Source organism: Mus caroli, unplaced genomic scaffold (assembly GCF_978045245.1).
Source record: "Mus caroli unplaced genomic scaffold, Mus_caroli_1 scaffold_13, whole genome shotgun sequence".
Lineage (NCBI taxonomy): Eukaryota > Metazoa > Chordata > Mammalia > Rodentia > Muridae > Mus > Mus caroli.
The window spans coordinates 34,293,647-34,319,050 of NW_028227268.1; the positions used below are offsets into that span (position 1 = coordinate 34,293,647).

General features: G+C 51.2%; 1 protein-coding gene across 5 annotated transcripts in view; it reads right to left on the reverse strand.

Annotated features, from left to right (window-relative positions):
- The window catches only part of Cuedc1 (CUE domain containing 1), a 97,718-nt gene that overhangs the window by 15,245 nt on the left and 57,069 nt on the right, over positions 1–25,404 (reverse strand). For 3 of the 5 annotated variants that reach the window (XM_085829684.1, XM_085829685.1, XM_029483845.2), the window contains exons 2-3: positions 6,991–7,600; positions 2,013–2,140 (exon numbers count right to left, since the gene is read on the reverse strand). In XM_085829684.1, the coding sequence (XP_085685810.1) occupies positions 2,013–2,140; positions 6,991–7,332 (470 nt within the window). In that variant the 5' untranslated portion in view covers positions 7,333–7,600. Of the gene's footprint in view, positions 1–2,012; positions 2,141–6,990; positions 7,601–9,255; positions 9,420–21,961; positions 21,980–25,404 lie in introns of those variants that run through there. The other 2 variants (XM_021177905.3, XM_085829686.1) reach the window with 2 other exon arrangements.

A 25,404-nucleotide genomic window follows, 5' to 3' on the forward strand; every position in this document is an offset into this window, starting at 1 on the left:
ACACACACACACAGAGTAATTGAAACTATTTAAGTACTTCGGGATAAACATTATAGTTTGGTCTGCAATGTCCCCACAGGCTTGTATGGTTGAACTCCTTGTCTCCAGTTAGTGTCACTGCTTTGAGAAGCTACTCTTTACAGGTGGGATCTAGGCCACTAGGGGCAGGCCTGGAGACCAGCTCTCTCTTCTTCCTGATGCAGGTGATGTGAAAGGCCCATGGCCCTGCTCTGCCACACCTTTTCCTGCCACAGTGAACTAAAATCCCTCTCACACTATGAGCCAAATAAGTCTTCCCTCAATCCAGTCCTTGCCTTTGGGTGTTTTGCCATAGCAACATAAATGAAATAGAGGATTGAGACAGCAACGACACAGAAGTCAAGCCAGGCGGTGGTGGCTTTAATTCCTGCACTCAGGAGGCAGAGGCAGAAGGATCTTTTGAGTTCTGGGCCAGCCTGGTCTACATAGCTAGCTCTAGGACAGGCAAGGCTGCACAAAGAAATCCTGTCTGGAGGCAGGGTAGGAGGAATCAAAAGAAAATCATTTAGCTCTCATCTCCGTATGCTGCTCCAGGCGTGACCTCTCTGGCAGTCTCACGAAGGTTCTAACTCTCACTCCCCAGCCTGCATCTCCTGTACCATCTGTGAACTCCATGGAGGATCTCTACCCCACCCAGCTAACTTTCCAAACTCTCAGCTCCCTAAGCTACATACAGTCTGACTTCTCAGCAGGGAAGAGAGGACATAGCGATGAAAACCCAGTCAGATGACCTGGGTTCACACCCCAGCCTTGGCCACTGGGGACAGCAGTAACCCTCTGGGGCTCAGCTTTGTCAGCTGTGAAATGGGCGACTGCAGTGCTTACCACTGAAGTCCTTAAGTCGTCGATGACCGTCTATGGCACATGGCAGCTGTTCTTACTGGCTCTCCAGGCTCCCCACTGTCACTGTTCTAGGGCTCTTAAGATGTCTAGAATTGGGGGAATCATCATCCTCATCATCTCCTCTCACCCTGTCTGTCATTCTAACAAACAGCAGCTCCAGGACAAAACAACCACACCTAGGCTCTAACATCTGCCAAACCCAAAGCCCAGAAAGCAAGCTCTTCACATACAATGGACCCCACTGGCACTAGCTTCTTTTTAAGCTTCCAAATAACAAGAGTCTCAAAGCTGAGACAAGTCTCCGGGGTCCCTTGCTGGCCACTCTCCCGTCTCCCGTCATCAAACTAGCCCAGAAAAAGACACATCTTCACATGGCTTAAAAATCCTCTCAACATCACTAGCTGAGGGGTGACAAACAGTCATCCCACTGGGGACTGACTGACAGCTACCTGGGGGTGCTGGGGTGGGAGGGATGCTGAGGTTCATCTTGCCTCTGCAGGAGACAGCACAATGATTAATTACTAACGTGTCCATGGGCTGGGGAAAGGAAGGGTCAGTACAATATTTCATGAGTTCATCTTCCTACCCGTCCTCTCCCTTGATTACACATTCCAAGGACCCGGAGGCTGTGCCATATTTAATTAACTATATCCCATAGGCATATGCTGCTATAGCTAACTTGTGTTTGCTCTGCGGGCAACCATCTCTCTAGCCTTCCTCTTTATTTTTAGGATCCTTTTGCACTGAACCTGGAACTTACTGACTGGCTAACTCAGCTGGTCACTAAGCTGCAGGGAGCTGCCTGTCTCTGCAACTCCAGCTATTGGTGTGACAGATGTGGCCTGCTATGCTCAGCTTTTACATGCGGAGGGCTAGGAATTCAAGCCCAGGCCCTCTTGCTTGTGCAACAAGCTCCCTGCCTCCTGAGAGACATTTCTCCAGTCTCACAGGGTTGAAGTTTTGAAAGTTCTCCCAGGTGTCCTGTGAAAATGTCTCTTGCCACAGTCCAAGTGTGCAGTTAGTAGAATAATGTCTGGTGGGGGCGGCCAATTTCCCACTGTGGTTTATACAACCCCGACTCCTGTCTCCGTCTCTCCCCACTGTGCTCTGAGACAAAAATGGACGCTCACCGGGGAGGTGGGGTCGGAGGAGCCATCAGGTAAGGCCTGTCGAACACGTGCATGTGGTACGCTGGTGGTGAGTACACAGGCGGGGGCTCTTCCTCAGAGCTATCGGGCTCCAGAGTCCTTTCCAGGATCTAAGTCAGAGACAATAAAGAGAGACATAGTAACAGTGATTAATTCGGATATGAATAACTCATCCTTGAACCTCAGTGGCATTGGGATGAAACGGAAGGATGATGGCCGAGGACGTGTCCTAAGGAGTTTTGTGCATTGCTGCTAGGAGCTACTCCTTGGTGATGCTGGCCTTAGGTATTAACACTAACACATGGCTACCATGACCCCTCAATTATACTTAGCAAACAGGACAATGCACTGACCCAAAGGATCGTTCATGGCAGCAGCATCTATCCAAGCAATGCTTGAGTGCAGCAAAACAAGCACAGGGTGGAAGAGAGAGACTGCGAGGGTTGGCGAGAATGGGAGGAGGTGCTGGGGACTCTGGGGCCTGTGGAAGAGGTTTATGGATCTGGGTGCCTATCACATGGTATGTGCATGCTATGCAACCTCACTGGACTGCACACTTGAGACCCTGTGTCCTCTGTACTCTTCTCTGATGATGATGTCATCCATACCCTCCTTTGGTGCACTACCACATCTCTTCTCTTAACCCCAGTCTGGCAAGTAAAGGCCCATTTTATAGATGAGCACATTAAGGACTGAGTGTGTTTTATTTGTTTCGTGGTACCTGGAATTGAACGCAGAGCCTCAAGCACATGAGGCAAGAACTCTACCAAGGAGGTACAGCCCAGTTCTTTTTACTTTTGTCCTGAAATAGGGTCTCACTAAGTTGCCCTGGCTGGCCTTGAACCTGTCTCATTACTTCTCTTGGGAAGATGTGAAGAAGAGAGAACACCAATGACTGGCCAAAGAAGTGATCTCACCCAAGTCTAGGAGTGCCGACCCCCCCCAACAACAGTTGTATCACCAAAGGCCCAGCCCAACACAGATAACAACCTCCTGAAAGCTGCATAGAGCCCTCCCACCCCCTCCCCACCCCCCCAGTTAGCTAACCCCTTGACTACTCCAGCATCTCTCGAATCCATCTGCAGCTGGAGCAAAAATGCAACCCACTGGGAGATGGCTATAGGAGAGAGGGAGGGGCTAAAACCACAGGTGACCCTCTAATGACCCTCCTGCCTTCCTGAGGGAATGCCCCTCCCTGCCTTCTGTGAGGGAACAGGCCCAAGCTTGCTGAAGGGCTGATATAGGAAGTCAGAGCAGTTCTGACTAAGATGGTGTCACAACTCAAAGGACCACAGGACAGACCACTTCTGATCCTCCTGTCCTGTCTGCTGAGAATCAGATAACAGGCCCTGTGAGGCTGATGGCTAGTTAATATGGCAAAAACACCCACTGGCTTTAGGTTGGAATCTTCAATGAGGAGGGCTTTGCAGTCACACCCTCCCCTCAGGCAGCCTGCACACCTAAGTAAGATAGATGCTCAGGGTGAGCAGCCCAGCTGCCTACTGTCCCTCCAGACCCTTTTCTCTTCACTGTGAAAGCAGGGCAGGGAAAGGTTAAGGACAGATAGGGTGAAGCCAAGTTTCTGTGATCCAGTGGATATGAATCTGCGCCCCCAGAGGCATCTGAGCAGATCCCCAGCACACACCTCCATCCACCCCTCCCCCGAAGCTCAGTTCCCACTTTCTCAGAGACCAAAGAACCTGGGAAGGGCTCAGAGACCCTGACTGACTCAGACCCTAAGTCCCCAACCCTGCTTGAACCCTGGGTTTGGAGAAGACACCCCTAAAGCTGTGTCTCTGCTTCTTCTGGGCCAGGTTCCATTGATACAGCTGACCCCTAACCCAGCTGCGCCCAGAACAAGGAGGCTGGCAGAGACTCCCTGGCAGTGAGCACACACACGCACTGCAATGCTCTGCACGCCAGCCTGACCCAAGGAGGCTCCCGCCCTGGAATGCGCGTTCTTTCCTGTGAGACAGAAAGTATTTAAACAGATGCTTCTGCAGAAGAAGAATGAGGCCGCCTGGCAGGCCAGGCCACTGCACTGCTCACCCCACATTCCACCAGGAAGGAAAAGGATGTGGGGGTGGGGAGATGGTGTGAGGAATGGGCTCCTGGTGACACCCCTTTGCCTAGCACAGGAGGTGCTCAGCAAGATCCTAGGGTACCCAGAAGACTGCCTCTTCCAGACCACACACCCCTATTTCTGACAGCCATTGGCTCTGAGGGGCAGGGTCCAGGCCTGGTCTGGTGAGAGGGAGGGGAGCTGAGCGCTCCATGGGTTTCTTCTGATCTGTGGTGTGCCCCCAGACTCAAGGAGCCCAGGTAGGCATGTGGACCCTGTGCGAATACACTACAGTGCAGCTTCCTGGAGCAGCAAACACAGCCCTCTAGAGAGCAATGCTTGATAGTGGGGAAGAGGCAGGTGGTGGGCAGACCAATAAGGAAAATCTGCAGTCCCAGAAATGGAACCCCAGCGTCTTTGTGCCACCTCCCCTATTTCTAGCCACAAGGAGCTTTTCTGGCTCTAAAAGTTCTGTGGTCCCCTAGCCCAAATCACTGGGTGATGGGTGCCAGCCAGGTGTTCCGGAGGCTGGGAGGGAAGCAGGCTCTGGGCCATTTATCTGACAGGAGCCGTTTCTCTGTGACAAGGATACCCCTTGAGCCAGCCCCCCATCCATCAGCCTCTAGAGAGGCTTTCTCCAGTCAGCAGTTATTGTCATTCTTACTACTGCTCCTCAGAAATTTTCCGCAGCACTTTGCAGTGGCTCAGGAGCTGCCTGTTGATGGTCCCAGGCAGGCCTCCAAAGGTGGGGGTTTGGAGAGAGCCAAGGATGGCCCAGAAGGGGCTCAACGTGGACAGCAGATGGCTTGGGAACAGAAGTGCAGCACAGGATGGCTGCTCCAGGGGGCTGAGGAACCCTTGCAGAGGTCGGTGATGCCACAGGCGCTGTGGGCAAAGCAGGACACGCCCCGCTTGCCAGAATCCAAGGACCAACAGGGCCATAGAGAGTCAAAGCATGCAGGGAACGTCTCAGCTCACACTGAAAGAATGCACCTACACGCGCACACATGCACGTGAACTCGTGCCTCCCTTCAACGAGAAGCGTCTGGATTTTTCACTGTTCTTTCCATTGACTAATCCAGGCAGGTCAAAGGGGTGTTTAACGGAGGAAAAGGGGACAGAAAGCTGAGGCACAAAGACATTGTCAACAGGGCTGATGAGAAGATGGCTTGGTCAGTGTTTGCCACACAAGGTCTTGAGTTCAATACATGGTACCTGTATAAAAAGCTGGTGGCCCTCACTAGTCATGCCAGTCCAGGGGAGGTGGAGACAGTAGTAAATCCCTGCAGCACCCTAACTACTAGCTAGCCAGCTTTGCCTAACTAGCAAGAGACTCTGCCCCACAAAACCAAGGTAGCTGGATCCTGAGGAACAATACCCTAAACTGGTCTCTGGTTTACACACATATATACACACAAACACTAGTATCATCTACTCATTGCAAACATCCCCCTTGTACCACTATGTGCTTGGGGAGAAAATACCACTACGCTGGCTCAAGTCATCCTTGCCCACACAGCTTCTCCATGGAGAAAGAATCCTAGCACCCACTAAGGGAGGGAGGGGGAGGCAGGAGGACCAAGGAGTCTGGGTTTTTGCAGTCAAATCTAGCCCAGAGTTCCCATGTAAACACAGGTGACTGACTGCTCTCGTCAAGTTTGAGAAACACGAAAAGATGTATTTCTGAAGCATTAGAGGTGCCCAGCACAGGCTGGACTTTGGGGAGAGTGGAGTTCAGGTGGGCCTGGTAGAGCATGCTTGTCATTCCAGCTACCCGAGGGGTTGAGGCAGGAGGATGGAAAGTTCAAGGTCTGCCTGAGCTACACAGTAAACGTAAGTCCTTATGTTCCCTGCCCCCTGCTCCTCTCCACCCCGCTCCCCACCCTCCACATAGGGAAATCCTGGGCTGGGGGTGTGGGCATAGGGATTGCAGGGCATGTATGAACCCCTGGGTTTAACCCTCAGGACTGAATAAGCCCATGTAAAAACACACACAACCTACTTATTATATTTATAAACTGTATGCCTAGATTGGGCAGATCTACCACTTCACTAATCTATTCCCCAGCTACGAGATCCCTTGTTACTTGTGGCTTCTCCAGGCCATGTGGTTCTGCTCCATCTACCTTCCTCCTCCTATTTCTCCATTGTTCCCTACCCTTCCTCTACTCTCTAAGACCACCACCTTTCCCTTCCATTGTCCAACCACAGGCTCTAGCCTTTAATTGACCAGTTAGAATGGGGGAGAAGAGTCACAAGAAATTTCCTGAATACTTGATCCATTCTTCATCCGGGCAGCCTCTCTTGAGGAAACAGAACTAACATCACAATATAAACCCAGGGCAACCCACAACGGTGGTACACAACTTTAACCTCAGCACTCAGGAGGCAGATCTTTGAGTTTGAGGTCAGCCTGGTCTACAGAGCAAGTTCCAGGACAGCCAGGGCTACACAGTCTGAAACACTGTCTTGAAAAAACAAAAGGTCTTTCTTGGAAAATACACACTGGAAACGCTAGGCTTGGAACTAAGGGGTCAGAATTTTGGAGTGGGGCTTATATACCTACATTTTAAACAAGCACCTTAATTCTTATGACTTTAGCCAGGGCCTTGTGCTATCCCTAGTATACAATTGAGTAGGTGCTTGTTTGCTGGGTATTTGTTGAATGAGTGCATGATTGCTATCCATAATATTGGTCACTGACTGATCTTAGGTTTCCTAAGGGGAGATGCTTGTTGGTTATTTGACTCCCCCCCACCTCCCCAACCCCAACCCCCATACCTCCCACCCACCACCCACCCCGCCTTCTGTGGCTGTTGCTGAGGCTGGGAGCAACCCAGAGCCGCTAAAAGAGGATGGACCTCTATTGGAGGTGAATTTTCCCAGCCCCGCCTCTACCTCCGGCGGGATGCTGTCCTCTGAGTCCGAGCTGTCCTCATAGGCGCTGCCACCACCCGCCTCCAGGTTCATCTGTAACAGCTGGTCTATGGTGGCGTCCACCGCTCCGCTGTTGGCTCGCAGCACGCACTCAATGATGTCGTAGTCCATGTTAGGAAACATAGTCTTGAAGTCGTCCATGGCCTGGTTGAACTCGAGGCGGCGCACCTGGCGGGCCGGCCTGCTGTTGTTGAGCTCCTGAGGGGCAGTGCTGCCATCTCCAGCCCCTGTCCCGGCCCCGCGAGCCCCGGTGGCCCCGCCACCGCCGCTGCCGCTGCTGCTCCTGCGAAACAGGCTGGTCATCTTGCAGAGCCGCTGCGGGAAAATGTTTCCAACAAACCGAGAAGCCGCTGGCCCGGGGTCCCTCCGTCGTGGGCCACTTGCTTGCTCCGCAGGCTGGGAAGACTCACTGCAGTGCTTCCTCCTGGAGGGAATGCACGGCCCGGGCTAGGGGACAGGAACCAGGGTGGTGGCGGCATGCGGACCTCGGCCAGGCTTTAGATGGACTCCAGATCATCCACATCCTCGAGTCATCCTGGCACAGGGGGCTGCAACGGACTGACGGTGTCACCTGAAATGAGGGACAGAGTCAGGAGCTGAAGCAAAGGAACCTGAACTCTTTGGTGGTCAGCTGTTAGGAAATGAGGGTAACCTCAACCTAGCCTAGGAAAATCTGCTTCTCTCTGTTTTCCCTAGTTTGGATGCTGGAGATAGAACCGGGAACTTTGTGCATGATAAGCATGTTAATGTGTGTATATATATATATATATATATATATATATATATATATATACATACATATATATATATATGTATATATATGTGTGTGTATGTATATATGCTTATATATACATGTATACATATATAATCTTTCCCTATTTCTTTATTTTGTTTTCTTTTTTTGTTGTTTTGAGATAGAGTCTCATCTAGCTCATATTGACTTCATACTCAAAGTATAGCTGAGGCTGTCCTTGAACTCCCTCTGTAGACCAGGCTAGCCTCCAACTCACAGAGATTCACTTGCCTCTGCCTCTTGAGTGCTAGGATCAAAGGTGTGCACCTCCATTGCATAGCTTGTCTTAAACTCTTAATCCCGGTGCCTCAGCCTTCTACAGTCCTGAATGAGCCTTCCAAGGGCTGGGATTACAGGCATGCACCACCATACTGAGCTTCCCAAACCTGTCGTGAAGAATATTGTACTTCTAAGTCTTGTTCATGCTCCACCTCAGACCCAGTTCCCTGCCACAGTTAACCTAGCCCGTCCCCAAGGCTATCACAAGGATGTGCACAGATAGGACTGTAAGACAAGCGTGATTAGGAACTGAAATCTACAACAGAACACCACCCAGCCCTCTTAGAGCCTGGCATAGAAATGGTAACCAAGGTGATGTCACTGGTAGTGTAGACAAAGGAGACAAGAATGTCTGAAAGCACTCCATCCTGGGCTGGGATGGCCGTTCACTGGGTGATGTGTTTGCCTCACATGCATGAAGTCCTTAATTAGATTCCCACCACAGAATAAAACCTGACTAGGTGAGGCAGGAGTGTAAGCCCAGCACTCCCACCTCCTGGGAGGCAGACACCAGAGGATGAGGAATTCCAGGTCATCCTTGAGGTTTTTGGTCAGCTTAGACTAGAGAGCTTGTCTTAAAGAACCAAAACCTGGAGCCAGTGAGATAGCTCAGTGGGTAAAGGTGCTTGCCACAAAGCCCAATGGCCAGAGTCTAATCCCTGGCATCCTCATGGTGTAGGGAGACAACTGACTCCTACAAATTGCCCCCCGACTTGCACACACACACACACACACACACACACACACACACTGCAAAGCAATAAAAAAAGTCTGACTCTGACTTTCTCCATCTTATCCCAAGATTGAATTGGTTCAGCAACTTATAGAACAGTGCCAGGTTCTAACTCTGCAGCCCCCCTATCCCTATCACTCTGTAACCCCCACTGTCCCCATCACTCTGTAGCCCCCACTGTCCCCATCACTCTGTAACCCCCCCTGTCCCCATCACTCAGTAGCCCCCCTGTCCCCATCACTCAGTAGCCCCCACTGTCCCCATCACTCAGTAGACCCCCTGTCCCCATCACTCAGTAGCCCCCTGTCCCCATCACTCTGTAGCCCCCCTGTCCCCATCACTCTGTAGCCCCCACTGTTCCCATCACTTTGTAGCCCCCACCGTCCCCAAGGTCAGGCTTCCTCTGCCTCTGCCTCCTTACCACGGTACTGTCACATGCAGCTCCTCTAAAGGTATTCTTAAGCTTGATGAACCAAATGCAGACCTAGTCTCTGTTTTCTAGGATGGGAGCCATGGCTTTAACCACGGATGGAGAAACTGTCCCGAGAGCAAATCCTTGTCACACTCAGAGTGGCCATTCACTGACTGCCATGACAGAAAAGATTGGGTCAGAGGGAAGTAGGGATGATGTGGTAGTAGGGAGGCCCTCCACCCAGGATGGGAAGACCCATCAATGCATCCATCCATACAAACCTTCAGGTCAGAGGTCATACTCAGGAAGTGGCTTCATGTACCTGTGATACTGAGTTCTTAACACCTTACTTCCCCCCTTTCCTCAAAAGGACATGAGCATTCTTATGTTTGTTGCTTTTTTCAAGACAGGGTTTCTCTATGTAACCCTTGCTATCCTGGTAATCTCTCTGTAGAACAGGCTGGCCTTGAACTCACAGAGATCCGCTGCCTAACTCTAACTTCCAAGTGCTGGAACTAAAGGCGTGTGCCACCATTGCCACCTGGAAGACATAATATTTTTAAGGAATCCTATTCTGGGTGCTTGCCTATTTCCAGAGAGGTGGATTGATTGGAACTTTAAAAAACTTTTTTAACTTGGGCAGTGGTGACGCACGCCTTTAATCCCAGCACTTGGGAGGCAGAGGCAGGTGGATTTCTGAGTTCGAGGCCAGCCTGGTCTACAGAGTGAGTTTCAGGACAGCCAGGGCTACACAGAGAAACCCTGTCTTGAAAAACCAACCAACCAACCAAAACCAAACCAAACCAAACCAAACCAAACCAAACCAAACAAAACAAAACAAAACAAAACAAAACAAAACAAAAAACTTTTTTAAAATTACATTTATTTTGTGTGTGTGTGGAAGGGAGGGCGTGACACACATGTGGTCAGAGGACCAACTCCTGGGGGTTAGTTCTCTCCTTCCACCATGTGGGTGGGCCCTGGAGATCAATAAGTCACCAGTCTTATTGGTAAGTGAAGTGCCTTTACCTCCTGAGCCATCTTGAAGGCATTTTGTCTGTTTCTTTGTTTTTGTTTTTGTTTTTTAAAGACAGGGTGTCATGTAGTCCAGGCTATCCTTGAACTCACTATGTAGCTAAGGATGATCTTGAACGCATGGTCTTTCTGCCTTCACTATCCAAGTGCTGGAATTATAGCCATATACCACTGTGTCCACCTGATGGGTTGAAAGTAGGAAATTACAAGCATACAGGTTCTGAATAGCTAGTGGGCACTGAAGTGCCTTCCTGCCCTGAGAGAACTCCTTAATGAGATCATGTGCCCACACCATGTGTAGGTATGGCATCCTTACACATGCTACCATGTGCATAAGTTTGTTTTGCTATGTAATTAAACCATAACTTCTACTACCGTACCACTACGTTTATCTACTTAATGGCACGTTGTAGGCATTGTCCCACATCACAACAGAGACCCACCTCATCGCGTGACATGCTTGTCAACTGAGTGAACCAGGATTTACCATCCCATTCCCTCTGTTTCCTGCCTGCCCAGAGGAGCAAGTCACGGCCAAGGGAGGCCACAGTCATGTCACAAGGGTGGCCGCGGATGATCAGTCTAGGGATTGGGTTGTGAGAATGAGTCCAAGAAAGTTGCCAAATACATATGGCCTCCTCTCCCCTCCTGCCCACCCCTACTGTAGGAGGTCTGAGGCAATTCAGTGCTTCTGTCAAGAGTGCTCCACTCTGGAGGCCTACACTCAAGTCTCTAACCTCTGGGCCACCAGGCCCCAGAAGCCAAGCCCTGATGATATTACACATGGGGGTCAGAGGCTCTGGTTAAGGCCCTTGAGAATACACTACCACCTCCCTGCCCCGAGTGTAATTCAGACAGAAAGATTAGAGACCAGGCTTGTCGCTCTGCCAAGGGCAAGTCCATGAAGATAAAGAAGAAAAATAGTGGGCTCAGATTTATTCCATGAACCCCCTCTCACAGGCCCCTGGGGTTCTGGGTCTCTGAGTGTTGAGACACCCCAGCAAGGCATTCTGGAACTGACTGTTTACCCCAGGGCCCTGCTCTTAGGGGCTTACACTGTTTCCATGTAGAGGAAACAAACCGGCCCTCAGCCTGTGGCAGACTGCCCGCAGGCTTGGGTAGGAGTGTGCACTGCCCTGTGGAAGGGAAAGAGGGAGGCCACAGGGGCTCTTTCCCAGCCCCTGGCTATCAACCCAGGGCTTCCTCCAGATCACTAATGGATATGTGGATCTCTCGGCACAAGCCAGGCCCTGAGGCCTCTGCAGCAGGACACACCCTGGTTCCGGTGACTACCCAAACCTGCCCCTGCAACTGTGTCCCCACATGAGCACAGTTGGAGAGGCAGAAAGGAGCTCAAGGACATGGCGTGGGCAATGGAAAAGCCTAGCTCTTTCCACCAAGGCAGCTCTGTGGGTTTGGAGAAAGTAGTTCAGAAACAGGAAGCCGGGGAAACAGGATCTGGGGAACAGGCACGCCGCAGAGACACCCAGGCTGCTGTAACTAGCACCAGGTAGGGGCTCGCATTGTCCTTTCTATTCCTTGTTAAACTTAAAGCCAGCCTGAGGCCAGGGCTGAGGAACGTTAGAGAAAAAAAAATCACCAAGTCACACTGCCTTTTGTAACAAACCCTACTACAAAAACAAAACAAAACAAAACAAAATAAAAACGGTTTAAAAAGCATGAAAGAAAGGAGGCGCGCGGATGACCTGGGCTTATGAACTTGCACGGGACACTTTCCCCTGTCACCACCGAAGCACCCCTCATCTTTATTATAATTCTCCAGCCCGTCTCCACTCTGTAATGAGCGGTAGGAATCGTTCAGTGAAGTCGAGTGACTTGTCCAAAACCGCACAGCTAGTGGGTACGTAGAAAAACCGGAATTGGTATCCCTACCTCCCGAGAGAGCTAACATGCCAAGTAAGGCTTGCAGGGCTGAGAGCCAAGGAGCCCGAGAAATGCAGCCACGTGTGCCTGGGTTTAGGACATTCCATCAAAGGAAACATGACCCAGACAGAACGAGGAGGGGGGGGGGAGGTCTGCTGGCACTGCCCCAGACCTGGCTACGTGACCTTGGAGAGAGCAGGTCGTCTCTTTGAACCCACTGCTCCTGTGGGCAAGGAACAGGACGGTATTCCCTGATGAGCTGGGCTGGAGGAAGTGAATCAAACCTGCTGGGCCCGTTAGACCTCTCCCTGAGCGAGTGGGTGTGGGTGACCTCGGGACCTGGAAGCAGAAACTTCATACCTGTCCTCCCCCGGGGGCCCTGAGAGCCAGGCCCAGAGCCACCCGCTTCGAACTTCCAACTGGAGTGTGAGAAGCGGCAAGGCCTGAGTCACTTGGAGCCTGGCCCAGGGAGGTGGGCAGGCTGCCCCAGTGTGGCTCAGCCAGCCTCCTGCCTTAGGAAGGCCTGTTCGTGAAGCTGATGGCCAGGTCTGCACCAGGGATAAGATAGCCTGAGGATCGGAGGGCTGGGCCCGTATGTGAGCCTAGGAGGGCAGTGGGGATTGGGGAAGTGATTTTAGGTCTCAGCACCTCGTCTTCCTCTCTGGCAGAAGCAGTGTGTGTGAGAGAGAGATGCTGCGATGGAACTTATCTGGGTTCCTAGGATGGAGGAAGTCCCTGCTGGGACAGGCTGTGGTGGGCTGTTCCGAGGCCTTGGTACCTCATGCTATACCCCCTGAGGAAATCCTGTGGTTTTAATATCTTCTGCCAGCTGCATGCTAGCTCCTGGTCTTGCCTTTCCTCCAGACACTCCCTCTACACCACAACTATGCAACCTACTATGGTCTCTGCCCAGATGCCCACCAGTAGCTCTGACAGAATACGTTGGTCCAACCCTGCCTGTGTCTCCTGTCTGTCTATGCACCACCTCTGCCCGCTGAGGTCAAAGCCTGGAGCCCATCTTTAAGAACGTATCCCTTAGCCAGGCGTGGTGGTGCACGCCTTTAATCCCAGCACTTGGGAGGCAGAGGCAGGCGGATTTCTGAGTTCGAGGCCAGCCTGGTCTACAGAGTGAGTTCCAGGACAGCCAGGGCTATACAGAGAAACCCTGTCTTGAAACAAAAACAAAAACAAAAACAAAAAACAAAACAAAAAGAACGTATCCCTTACACCCTCCATTCAACCCATAACAATCCCCATCTTCCTTGCCTTTTAGACTGTCCCTCGGGACCTGGTGGCTTCTTGTCCTCTGCCACCTCCCTGTCTCCTTGTGGACTGCATGTTATGGCCACATGTCTTTCCTTACCTCCAAAGTCCCTGGCTGTTAGTCCTTAGACCACATCCCAGAACTTCACCATGGTCTACAAGACCCTTTGTGTTCCTGCCTTCAAACGTGTCTGTATGGAGCCTAAGCACACAGCTCAGTCAGTAGGGTGCCTGTGTGTCACGCAGGAGGCTCTGGGTTCAGTCCAGCGCACTGCATCAGCCAGGTGTGGTGATGCACACGTGTGATCCCAACAATCGGGAAACGGAGGCAGGAGAAACACTTGCTTCAAGGCCATCCGCAGTTACGTAGCAAATTCAAAGCCCGAGTGGGACACAAGCAAAAGAAGTACAGGTGTATGCCCACAGGTACACCCGCAGAGACACATGCAGACACACGTAGACACATACTGACATGGCTGCCGTTCATCCAGCCACCCTGAGCACTCTGTGCAGATCACTTGACCCACAAACCTACACTCTCCTTCGGGACCTTAGGTTCTCTCAGCACCTTTTCTCTCCTCCTTCTGATCCCTGCTGCATTGTCAGGGAGTCTGCCCTGTCAGCTCAGTCTGTCTTCCGGCATTCCTTGACCTTTGCCCTGCTTTGTCATCCTCTGTCATAAACATCATATACAGTGCACTTGCCAGTGACTATCTTCTACACTAGATCAGCATTTTTTAGGGCAGATTTGCCACATCCAGTGTGGAGCTCCCAGTGTCCACAAAGCACCCAGTACAGTCAGCCTGTGCTAACTAAGTGGACGAGCAGAGAAGCAACTGGTGGGGTAACACAGTAACCAACTATGGGTGTCTAAAGTCCAGCAGCCGCTTGGATCCCACAAGCTCTCTCTGTCATCAGGGCCTTCTCTCCTGGCACACAATTCTGACAGCTACACAATCAACCCCAGGGGTCAGGAGACAGTGCCTCTCCCACAGCCAACTTGACTGCATTTTTCCCCAAGCTGGAACAGGGTCAACCTAGAACTTGAGAGCCCAGAAGGAGGTATGAAGCTGTGGGCCAGCTCTCTCTCTCTCTCTCTCTCTCTCTCTCTCTCTCTCTCTCTCTCTCTCTCTCTCTCTCTCTCGTCTCCACCTACCCCAGACTTCCTCTCTGTCAGTGGATGAGGAGGGTTTGGAACATCTGGTCCACCTGCAATAGTCTTAAGGGACTCATTTCTTGCCTAGGAACCGTGCATAGCCCAGTGACACCAACAGGCCAGGCCACTAGGTGGTGTCCCAGGGCCCAGGCCACAGCAGCTCCTGAGAAAGGGCTAACCGCAGCTGCCCTCCCAGAACCTTGTTGTGCCCCATCCCCCACCCTCGGGACTGATGGGAGGACAGAAGAGCCACTGGATAGCACAAGCATCTCAGAAAGGGGTGGGGGTGGGGTTGCAGGCGAGACACCACTTTCTATGCTCTCTCCTCAGAAGATGGAATTAATCCACCCAAGGCATTTTATCCTCCAGTGCCTACCTACCAGGACTGGGAACCCTGGGCAGCCAGTGCTGCGGCAGAGCCCCAAGACAAGCTATCAGACCTGAAGGGTGACATCTGTACCCTGCCCAGGCTGACTGCTTCAGCAAGACTCCATGATACCAGGGCCAGAGGGGTCAGAATGAGGTCATGTGGCTAAGTCCCAGGGAAACCTTAAGTGGGTGACGCGGTGTGAACAGAGAAGCTGCTGGGCTCGGCAGCAGCCTCCTCATACAATTGTCACCTCGGACACCGTGGGGGTGGGTGCAGGGCAGTCTGCTGAGTTCTAAGGCATCAGAACTGAAGAGGCTCGAAAAGGAAGGAGGGAGAGGTGGATGAGCAAGAGGTAGAAGCTATGGTCTCTGTGTGTGTGTGTGTGCGCGCGCGCCCGCGCCGGCGTGTGTGTGGCCAAGCACCCTGGGGAGGAGGGGCAGCGCTGACAGAGCCGCCTTGTCCTCCGGCCCCTGCACAGGCTTGTTTTCTTCACAAGCTATTAATGTCGCTGTAGCTTCAAAAGCCGGGTGACCTTTAAATGCCGAGCCTCCTGTTCCCGCCCAGGGCTCGGAAACGGCTTAATGGATACTCAGCCCCAACGGTCACAGCTGCTCGGACGACAACAAAGCCTGCCTCATTCCCAGAGCCCCCAGAACTGCAGGGCAGCTACACCTGTGCCCATTCTCTAACCCTGGCGCAGCAACCAGAGCAAGAGGCCAGGTTGGACATGGCGGGAGGAGGGAAACCCGAGGGAAAAACACTGTTGCCACGCCCTGTTGTGTGACCTGGGTTGGTCCCTTACCTCTCTGTTAGTCATCTCTTTTTCAGAGGATTTTTTTTTTGAAAGTGCTGGAGGGGATAAGGAGAAAGGGGCGGGGGAGTGGGGAGTAAAGGGGGCAGGGTGTGTCCTGTAGAGATGGCTAGGCAGTTAAGTGAGTTTGCTACTCTTGCAGAGGACCAGCATCCATTAGCTGGCTCACAACCACTTGAAACTCCAGTTCCAAGGGATCCAAAATCTTCGTCTGGTCTCTGTGGGCACCTGCATAAACATGGTATACACAGAGGTGCACACACATACACATAAAGAAAAATAAATTTAAAGAAGAAGAAGAAAAAAAAAAAAAGACGCCCAAACTCTCTGCTAGGAGGAGACATGGTTTCCAGGCTGGAGAGCTAGCAGGGTGAGAGGTTAGGCCATACCCAGGACTAGCGCATGGCACAACGCCTCTGCATCCCCTCCTTCTATCTAAGTGGATCTGCTCTGCTTCGTGAGGAGAACCTTGCCTGACTCTTCCTTCTCCTGCATCAACACAAGTGACCGAATCTGTAGCCACATTCGTCTGAGGGTGAGGCACCAGGGCAAAGGACTCCAAAGGAAGTTAAGATCCCTCCCCCACGGGCAGATCTGGCCCTAGATCCTCAGCCAGCCCTTAGGACACCATCCTTCATCCCTGCCCTGACACTTAGCAGCCATAAAAGGTGCCCTGAGGAGTCCAGTCCCTCTTCCATTTCGATGAAGCTCTGCAGACATTCATAACACAGCCAGCTCCTGTGTTAAGCTCATGGGTGGTGGCTCATACCTGTAAACACAGGATGAATGCTAAATGGGCTGACACTGGGAGAACCCAGGATCAAAACAGAAAACTAAAGTATGTGTGTGGGGGTGGGTGCGTGCCTTTAATCCTTGCACAAAGGCACAAAGGCAGGAGGATCTTTGTGAGTTCAAGGCCACCCTGATCTATATAGTAAAATCCTGTCTTATAGATAAATAAATAAGGCCAGTGAGGTAGCTCAGTGGGTATAGGCACCTGCCACCACCTCTAACATCCTGAGTCCCACCTCCAGGATCCACATGGTAGAAGTGAACTCATTTCTGCAGGTTGTCCTCTGACCTTCATATGTGTGCTTGAGTGAGCTTAAGCACACATACATACAGTACAAATAAATTCAATGTAATAACAGATACTATTATTTTTAAGGCCAGGTGTTCACACCCTGCAATCCCGGTACCTGAAGTTGAATCAGGCAGACCTCTGTGAGTTCAAGGCCAGCCTGAGCTACATAGTGAGTTGCAGGCCAGCCAGGGCTACATAGTGAGAACCCTGTCACCAACAAATGATAACGGCATCGTAGCCACGATGACTGATGCCACCGCCTGAGCCTCTCTCGTCACCAGGCACCCGTGGCAAAGGGCCTCACGTGTATCAATGTTCTTTATGCTTTCTGCAGTCCTATGCAGTAAATGCTCCCCCACCCTCTCCAATGGTATAGACGGAAAAGTGAGCTACAGAGAGTGAAACACTTGCTCAAGGTCACATGGCTAAGTGGCCAAGCTGAAATCTGAACCCAAGCTGTCTGATTCCAGATTCAACACAGCATCCGTCAGGCTGGAGAGCCACTCTGTTCCCTGGCACAGACCACAGAACGGACAGAGAAGGAGCACACGGCAAAGATCGCCAGACTGGGGGCAGCACTGAATCCCAGGGCACAAACTAACCCTAGGGGAGCTGAGGAGGGCCGGAGAGGGGTCTTCCAGTTATGAAATAGTGTTCAAGTCCAGGGAGCAAGGGAAGAGAGGGCAGGCGGTCAAGTTGTATCAGAAGAACAGAAAGCTCACAAAACCCAGTTTTCTTACCAAGCTCCGATTCCCCTTCCCACCAAAGCTGTCAAGTTGCCTGAGTAACAGACTGTTTAGTACCAAAACCTGGGCGGGTTAGAGAATATTTCCACAACAGCTTCTCTCTCTATCAACAAACGCAGCCAACTCAGCCAACAGTTCAACTTTGGGCTGAGGAGATGAGACCTCATTGGGCGGAGAGGGGCTGCTTCCCACTCCACCCCAGGGACTGGCAGGAACATGTACGTGCCTGGGACCAAGGGAAGCTGTCCAGACCCAGACCTGGAGAAAAGGTCACCAGCAGCTCAGGTGCAGGGCCAGGAAGCTGGTCCGGCTCCAGGAGTGAGCTCATGTTGGCCTGGGCCCAACAGTTTGAATAGAGGGGCCTGCAAGGTCTACAGATGAGCTCTGGAGTCTGGATAACGGCAGGGGCTCTCTTGACAGTCAGCTCTCTACAGCTGAGCATGCCTGGAAAATCTAGACCAAGTAACAGCAGGTGGGGGATGCTCGGCTCAGAACGGCAGAAGAGAGCCTAAGGATCGAAAGGTCCCAACCCATATCTCTACTTGACACACGGATGCGCCCTGTGCTCCCACACACTGATTCAGGAATCCCACTTCTATGGAGCGTTCCTATACTGACCCAAGCCTAACATGGACAGAAAACTGAGCCTTGTGGTCATGGGACAGCAGAAAATCAGAACTATTAGAAATCTCCTCCAGTAGGAGGTCGGTGAAATGATGGTCGTCTGCATGTACACCTGCATGCCAGAAAAGGATGTCAGATCCCATTATAGATAGTTGTGAGCCACCACGTGGTTGCTGGGATTTGGATTTGGGACCTCTGGAAGAGCAGCCAGTGCTCTTAACCAACTGAGCTATCTCTCTAGCACCTCGTGTCTCTTTTTGCTTGAGACTTAGAGGAGCAATGAGGCCACCTGTGAGTTTAGTTGTGACACTGTAGTGTGCCATGGAAGGGGTTGAGGATGGTGAATGTCTGCACATGTCTATGGAGAGGGTCAGAGGGCTCTTAAGATTTTTGTATACTTTCAAAATGTTTGTCCATGTTCATTTATTTATTTGAAAATATGTAAAGAGCCCTAAGAACATCAAAAGACTAGCAGTACCAGTGATTTTCTCCATTCTTTTTGAGTATGTATGTTATCCACAATGGGCATCAATTATTTATTTTGTTGCTGGAATTGAACCCAGGACCTCAGGCCTGATAAGCATGTGCTATGTAAGTGAGCCACAATTCTGGCCCCTTGAGCTGCTTCTTTGATAGTTATGATAAAAGTACCTATGAGTACTCACTATGGACAGGCACTTGCTCAATGTCGTTGTGAATCATCTCATCAAGTAACTATAATGAAACCATCACTCTACCCATTTTATAGATGTGGAAACTGAAGCTCAGAGTGGCTAACTGACTCACATAGGATCACATAGCAACGGAATCAGAATCTGAATCAACCATCGGACATCGAAGTAAATGTTTTGCTGTCTCCAGCCTGCTACATAAACTAAGGATGGTCTTAAGGGTCACATCCCCCTGCCTTCGCCTCCTACACATCATAGGTATGTGCTGCCACGCCCATTTTATGCAGGGCCGGGGATGACTGACCTTCCTGCATGAGGTAAAACGAGAGCTCTACCCACCTCTGCTATATGCTCTATCTCTGGAAATAAAACAACAGCAACAGAAGACATCAAGGATAGAAAAAGTCTCAAGAAGAAAGCCAGCCCAGAGCAGAATGGCATGGGCATAGCTGGACATGGTGGTGCACACCTTTAATCCCAGCACCTGGGAGGCAGAGGCAGGCATATCTCTGAGTTCGAGGCCAACCTGGTTTACAGAGTGCATTCCAGGACAGCCAGGGCTACACAGAGAAATACTGTCTCAAAACAAAACAAAACAAAACAAAACAAAACAAAACAAACAAACAAACAAAAAAGGCAGCTTTAGAGTCCCCACCAGCCCTGTCACCTGGAGCTGCTTGGGTACACTCTTTTCTGGGACAGCTTGAGCTCCCAGCATGCATTTCCCCTCTGCCCCAACCTTGGTTAGGGACCTGCTCATTCCTAGTAGAGGACAACAAGGGGAAAATGAAGGCCCAGTGGACAGTGGGGTGTCCCTGTCCTCAGCATTGTAGAGACAGGACCTGGGCTTGAGGGCCTGATGTGGTTGGTGGCGCCTGTGTTGAGCTGGAATAGGAGACCAAAGGACGTGGGTGTCACAGAACCTGCCTCTGCCAGTGTCTAGGTGACTTGTATCTCTCCACACGTCTGCAAAACAAGGAGACCTACACCTCTTAGGTGGGCCTTCTGAGGGGCACTCGTGGTGGACTGACATAAGTCCTGCATACTCCAAACTACACAGCAGGGGTGGAGTCAGGAACAGTTTGCGATCTCAGGCCCAATCCAGTCTTGCAGAGGAACTACATGAAGCATAGAAGCCCCAGCATGGGTGGTCCTGCAGCCCTCAGGGAACTGGACCCACAGTCCTTCTGCCCAGACCGGGACTCCAAAGAAGTTTGTAAGGTGAAAGTAACTCAAATATTATTATCCCATTCTGGGTGGCCTAGCCTTTCTGCCATTAAGACAGGAGGCTGGCTCCTGGGGAGCTTGCCCTCTAGGGAAGGGTCTTCAGGCTCTAGGAGACAGTCTACATGCTCAGGAACACTGCTTAGGCAGCTCAGGAATGACAGGCTAGGGTGAGGAACAGGGGTGGCTGGACTTCAAAGGAGCGGGCAGCAGCTGCAGCAGAGAGGGACGGACACACACACACCAGCCAGGACACTGTCAGAAATTCCACCCAGAGAGGCCCAGCACAGATGGCTGATGGGATTGTTTAGAGTACAAGCCAGCTACTTCCCCAGCCACTGGCTGCTCCCTGCTTGCCTTGGTCCCCCCACCCCGGTCCCTCTGACACTCCTCCCTCCATAGCTTTGTTGTTGTAGGGCTCCTGTTCTACAATTGGGAGCACCCAGCATCCCTCCCCGTCAGATGTTCTCAGTCATCCCCATCACACACATACTCTGAAGTCCCTGTGGTCACAAACAGAGCAGCAACTTCATGTGATCACTTCTAGAAGGTACAACTGGCCAAAGGTCAGAGAGCAGTAACTGGAGAGACAGGACGCAGATCCTTAGCATCCCGAACCAGGGCTCTCTCCCTGAACACACTCTGGCTCCCTCCAACATACAGCTCACAGGCCCATGTGTGCTAACAGGCTCTTGCTCCTTGCCACACTCAGCAATGCACTTAAGCCGTGCCGCATGCTTATTCTAGGCCAACCGTCCCAGACAGACACCCTCTTCAGCGTCTTTTCCAAATCCCTTCTCTCTCATCCCAGGGACTTGGTCTGCTTCTCTCCTCACCCAGCTCTGAGGCTGGTTTGAAATTATACGCACATATACCCACGGGTACCACTAGCCCACCTACTTCCTGATGCTCTCTCTGCATGGCTTTCGCTTCAGCAGACTGATGGCAGGGCCACCTGAGGCCCCAGAATCCCCCAGGAACCCCTTCCCCCAGCTGCTATCTGTGACTATCGTGTTTATAGCATTGGTGGGGTCAGGCTGACCTGACAGGGTAGAACTGGCAGAAGCCGGCAGTGGCCTTCCAGCCAAGGCTCTGCTTACAGACAGCCTGCAAGCCCAGCCTTTGGCAGGATGGTAGGCAAGGGCCTAGGGCCAGCTGGGCTTGTAGTTCTGACTCTCAAAACGGGTAGTCAGAGAAGGGGCAGGCATCCCTGGAGTCTCTCAACCAGCCTCCTTGGCTTCCCAGGAGCCTGGATCTCTTCTACTTCCAGAAAATGAAGAGCAACAGTTTCTGTTTGGGCAAATCACTGAAAACCCCTAGGATGCACAGGTGAGGGTGGGGGTCAGGACCAGGGAAAGACACCACTGTGATAGCCCACAGTGACACCTTTGCAGAAGGTCACTGCATCTCAGTCCCTCAGAGTCAGAAGGACCTGGACACTTTCATCACAGAACCAGAACCCCTGTCTCTCTACTGGATCGGTCAGTAGAAATTCATCAGTTGAAGCAGAAGCCGCCCTCACCCACACCCAGCAATTACTTACTCATCACCCAGAACCTGTCAGTAGATGTCTTGTGGCAGACCTTCCTTAAACACCCTGCCACAGGATCCTCACGACAATGTATCTAAAAAGATCGTGCACCGTGCACCTCCCTCTAGCCATTTTATAGATGTGAACACTGAGTCAGGTGCATGCTACAAGTTGTCCAGAGCTTGGCCAACTCTAACCAGCCTTGCCTCACAGGGCAGAAAAGAGACTTCGGATCTCCTAACACTCTGGTCACCTGCATTCTGCTTTAAAGCCAGGCAAGGGGCTGATGCTATGGCTCAGTCCATCGAATGCTTACCTAGTATGCATGGAACTCCAAAGCCGCAAGCTTAAGCCACAGCACTTCATAACACAGGCATGGTGATACATTACCTATCCCACCAATAGTACGGAAACGGAGGCAGGAGGATTTAAAGTTCAAAATTATCCTTAGCTACATATAGCACTTCAAGGTCAGTCAGGCCTACATAAGACCTTGTCTCAAAACCAGCTAAATAAATAACTAAAGCTTGGCTCTGCCCCTCTCTCCGGCCTCGAGGAATGCATCCGCGCCTTCCTACAGCCTGGGAAGCAAATGCTTTGTACATTCTGGTAGCATCTGTGGAGAGTGTGGCACTCACTGTCATCAGATGTCCCTGGGGCTTTGCTAAGGACACATTCTCCGCTGCTATTAAATACAGCCTCTGGGAGTGTGAGTCGAGGGAACCTGCATTTTCACAAATCCTAGCCATTCCGATCCATGGTCACATGGGACTGTCGTCTTAAAGGGTGATGCCGTTTAGAGACCTGAATTCTGTTTTAGCTCTGTCACTAAGTAGCCAAGTAGCCTTGGGCAAGTCTATTCACCTTTTAGACCTCCTGCGAAAATGGTCAGGGAAGACCCTGTGCACTCTGAGAGCCCTTCCATCCCCGTGCATCTCTGAGGCCCCAGATGGCTCACATGTGTATGGAGTAAGTATTGAGGATTATTAGGTCAACATACATTGAAGGCTCATTACAAAGAATTCCTGTCTGGTTGATTTAGGTTGATTTAGCTGCAGAAACAGCTTATCTCTGGCTCCAAGCCCTAAACAAATGGCTTTTGGATTATCCACACCCTCTCCCTCCTCCCCGGAACATCTATTTTCTCCATTCCAGCTCCAGCCCAGAGCCAACCAGGGTTCTGTAAACACTGGGTCTGCACACCTGGGCTAAGTCAACAGTCATCAAACAAAAGCGCTGCCAAATCACTCACTCACAAGCCCAAACTTGCACAGGCTCCGTCTCTCCTGGGAAGCCGCAGCCTGGGGTATGTGGACATGAGTTTCCTCCTAGCACAGGACAAAGCCAAGGTGCAGAGGATACAGATGGGTTGCAAGGTTATCCAGACATGAGGGAGACAGCATGAGGAGCAGCCAGCAGCTGTTAGAACATTCTAGAAGCCTTAAGACATTCCTTGGTCTTTGAATGGCTTCACAGTCACCATTAAAATAGGATATAATGGTCCATGCCTTTAATCCCAGTACTCAGGAGGCAGAGGCAAACCTCCATGAGTTCAAGGCTAGCCTCATCTAAGTGGAGAGTTCTAGGCCAGCCATGGGCTACATGGTGAGGCCCCGTCTCACACAAAGAAACAACAGCAGCGGAAACACCCGCAATATAGGGGCTGTGGTGGCAGCTGAGCTGGTAAAGTGGTGGCCCTCCAAGCATGAGGGGTGACTTTGATCCCCAGAACCCAATTTTTGTAGTCAGGCATAATGACTCACACCTTTAATCCCAGCACTGGGGAGGCAGAGACAGGTAGATCTCTGTGAGTTCTACATAGAGAGTTTCAAGACAGCCAGAGCTACATTAGAGACCCTGCCTCATGCAAAATGTGTAGCATTTGATTATAATCCTAGTACCTGGCTAGGTAGATCCCTGGGGCTCACTGGCTAGCTCAGCACACTTAGTGAGTTCCAGTCCAATGAAAAACAAAATAAAACCAAATGACACTTCACATTTACCCTTAGCTTCCATGTGCACAAACACACAACACACAACACACACACACATACATACACACACACACACACAGACACACGAGAAAGAGATAACACTACATTCAGCTAGTGATCAAACAGTGCTCGATGATGACCACTTTTCAAATCTATAAGTCCTTAACAGAGTAGCTGGTCACCAGATCACCAGAGCTGGGTAAGGAAGAAAGGATGCTCTAGTGTGTGAAATTATAAGGGCATGCGAGCTGTTGACAAGAATCAGCCATGTCTAGGACCAAAGCCTCAGACTGATGGGAAACTGGCAAAGTCTTCCAGCCTCCGGAGGCTCAGAGGGCAAAGCTGTCCTCTGGTCCAAGTGGGAATGTTAATAGTGTGTGCCAAAAGTGTCTGCCATAGCTTTCTCCCCGTTCTGCCTACATATGGCCTGAAGACTGCACCCCTGTAGAGATGGCTTTTACCAAGATTCACTAAACCTGCCTCCTTGATCCAGTGGTATGCTATAAACTCCGCCTCCTTGATTCAGATATAAGCAATAGCCCTGCCTCTCCATTCAACCGTACATAACAAACATGCTGAGCTTCCTGGGTGTTGTAGCTTCTCCATCAGAGAGCACAGTCCACCATGGGACGGAATTCAGCTTCATACTACTTTCATCTGTGGTGAGCCTGTGCAAACAAAATAATGAAAGCAGACAGGGGCTGCAAGGAAGGAAGGCTCGGGGGTAAAGAGCGGATGCTGCTCTCACAGAGGACCTGAGTTCAGTTCTCAGCACCTACATCAGATGGTTTACAACAGCCCGCAACTCCAAATCCAGATGCTTCAGGCACCTGCAATCCCGTGCACATACCCATATGCAGACAGACATACGAAGACATCATTTTGTAAAAAAGTAAATAAATCTTTAAAAATTTGTCTAAAGGGACGAACAAATAGGAACTAGGAGGTGAAACGGAAACCCAAGCTCCACAGTGAGAAACGTCTGGGGACTATACCAAGATCTGCTGATCTTGTCATTTACGGACTCTAAAGTAAATCACTTCCATTCTGGCCATGCTGACTGCCCGCCGTGACTGCGCTGCTCCACTTAATAGTTTGTAAAACTAGAAAGTCCAGGAGCCTTTGCATCAGCCAGGCTCGAGGCTAGTCACGGGCACTCTTCACAGGAACCCTGAAAATTGGGAACTGTTATTTGCATGTAGGGAAACTGAGGTACAAGGTAATTCTTTAAGGTCTCATAGCCAGGGAGCAACCAGGTCAGGTTTCTGCCCTGAATCTCACACCCACTACTTAAAACAACAAACTCTGTATGTCTGCCTCAGGCAGATGGGATACTGGCAGAGGAGAGCTAGGCACAAGGCATAACCTGGCAATAGTGTCCCCTGCAGTCCTCCTGGAGCAGAAGCTAGACTGGATGACATTGAGTGTGTAGCTGCAGCAGGAAAGCCGGGAATGGGGTGGGGGTAGGGGTGGATGAGAAAAGGGTCCCAGCTCATTAGCTAGCGCTTCTGCCACTGCCGTCCCAAGCTCTAGTGTCAGAAGCAGGGCCTCCCTGCTCCGGTCTGGAATCTCCTCACATATTACTAATGCAGGCACATTCCACCCGCTGCCAGTGCAAGTCAGGCCAGGCAAGAGGAAGTAGCCACACTTGAAAATCATTAACACGCAGGCCTGAGCCGAGGGCCTTTTGTTCTTCGGCAAGGACTGTATACTATTTTACTTTCAGAAAGGAGCTAGGAGGGTGTGGCATGTTCAGAGTTGCCCA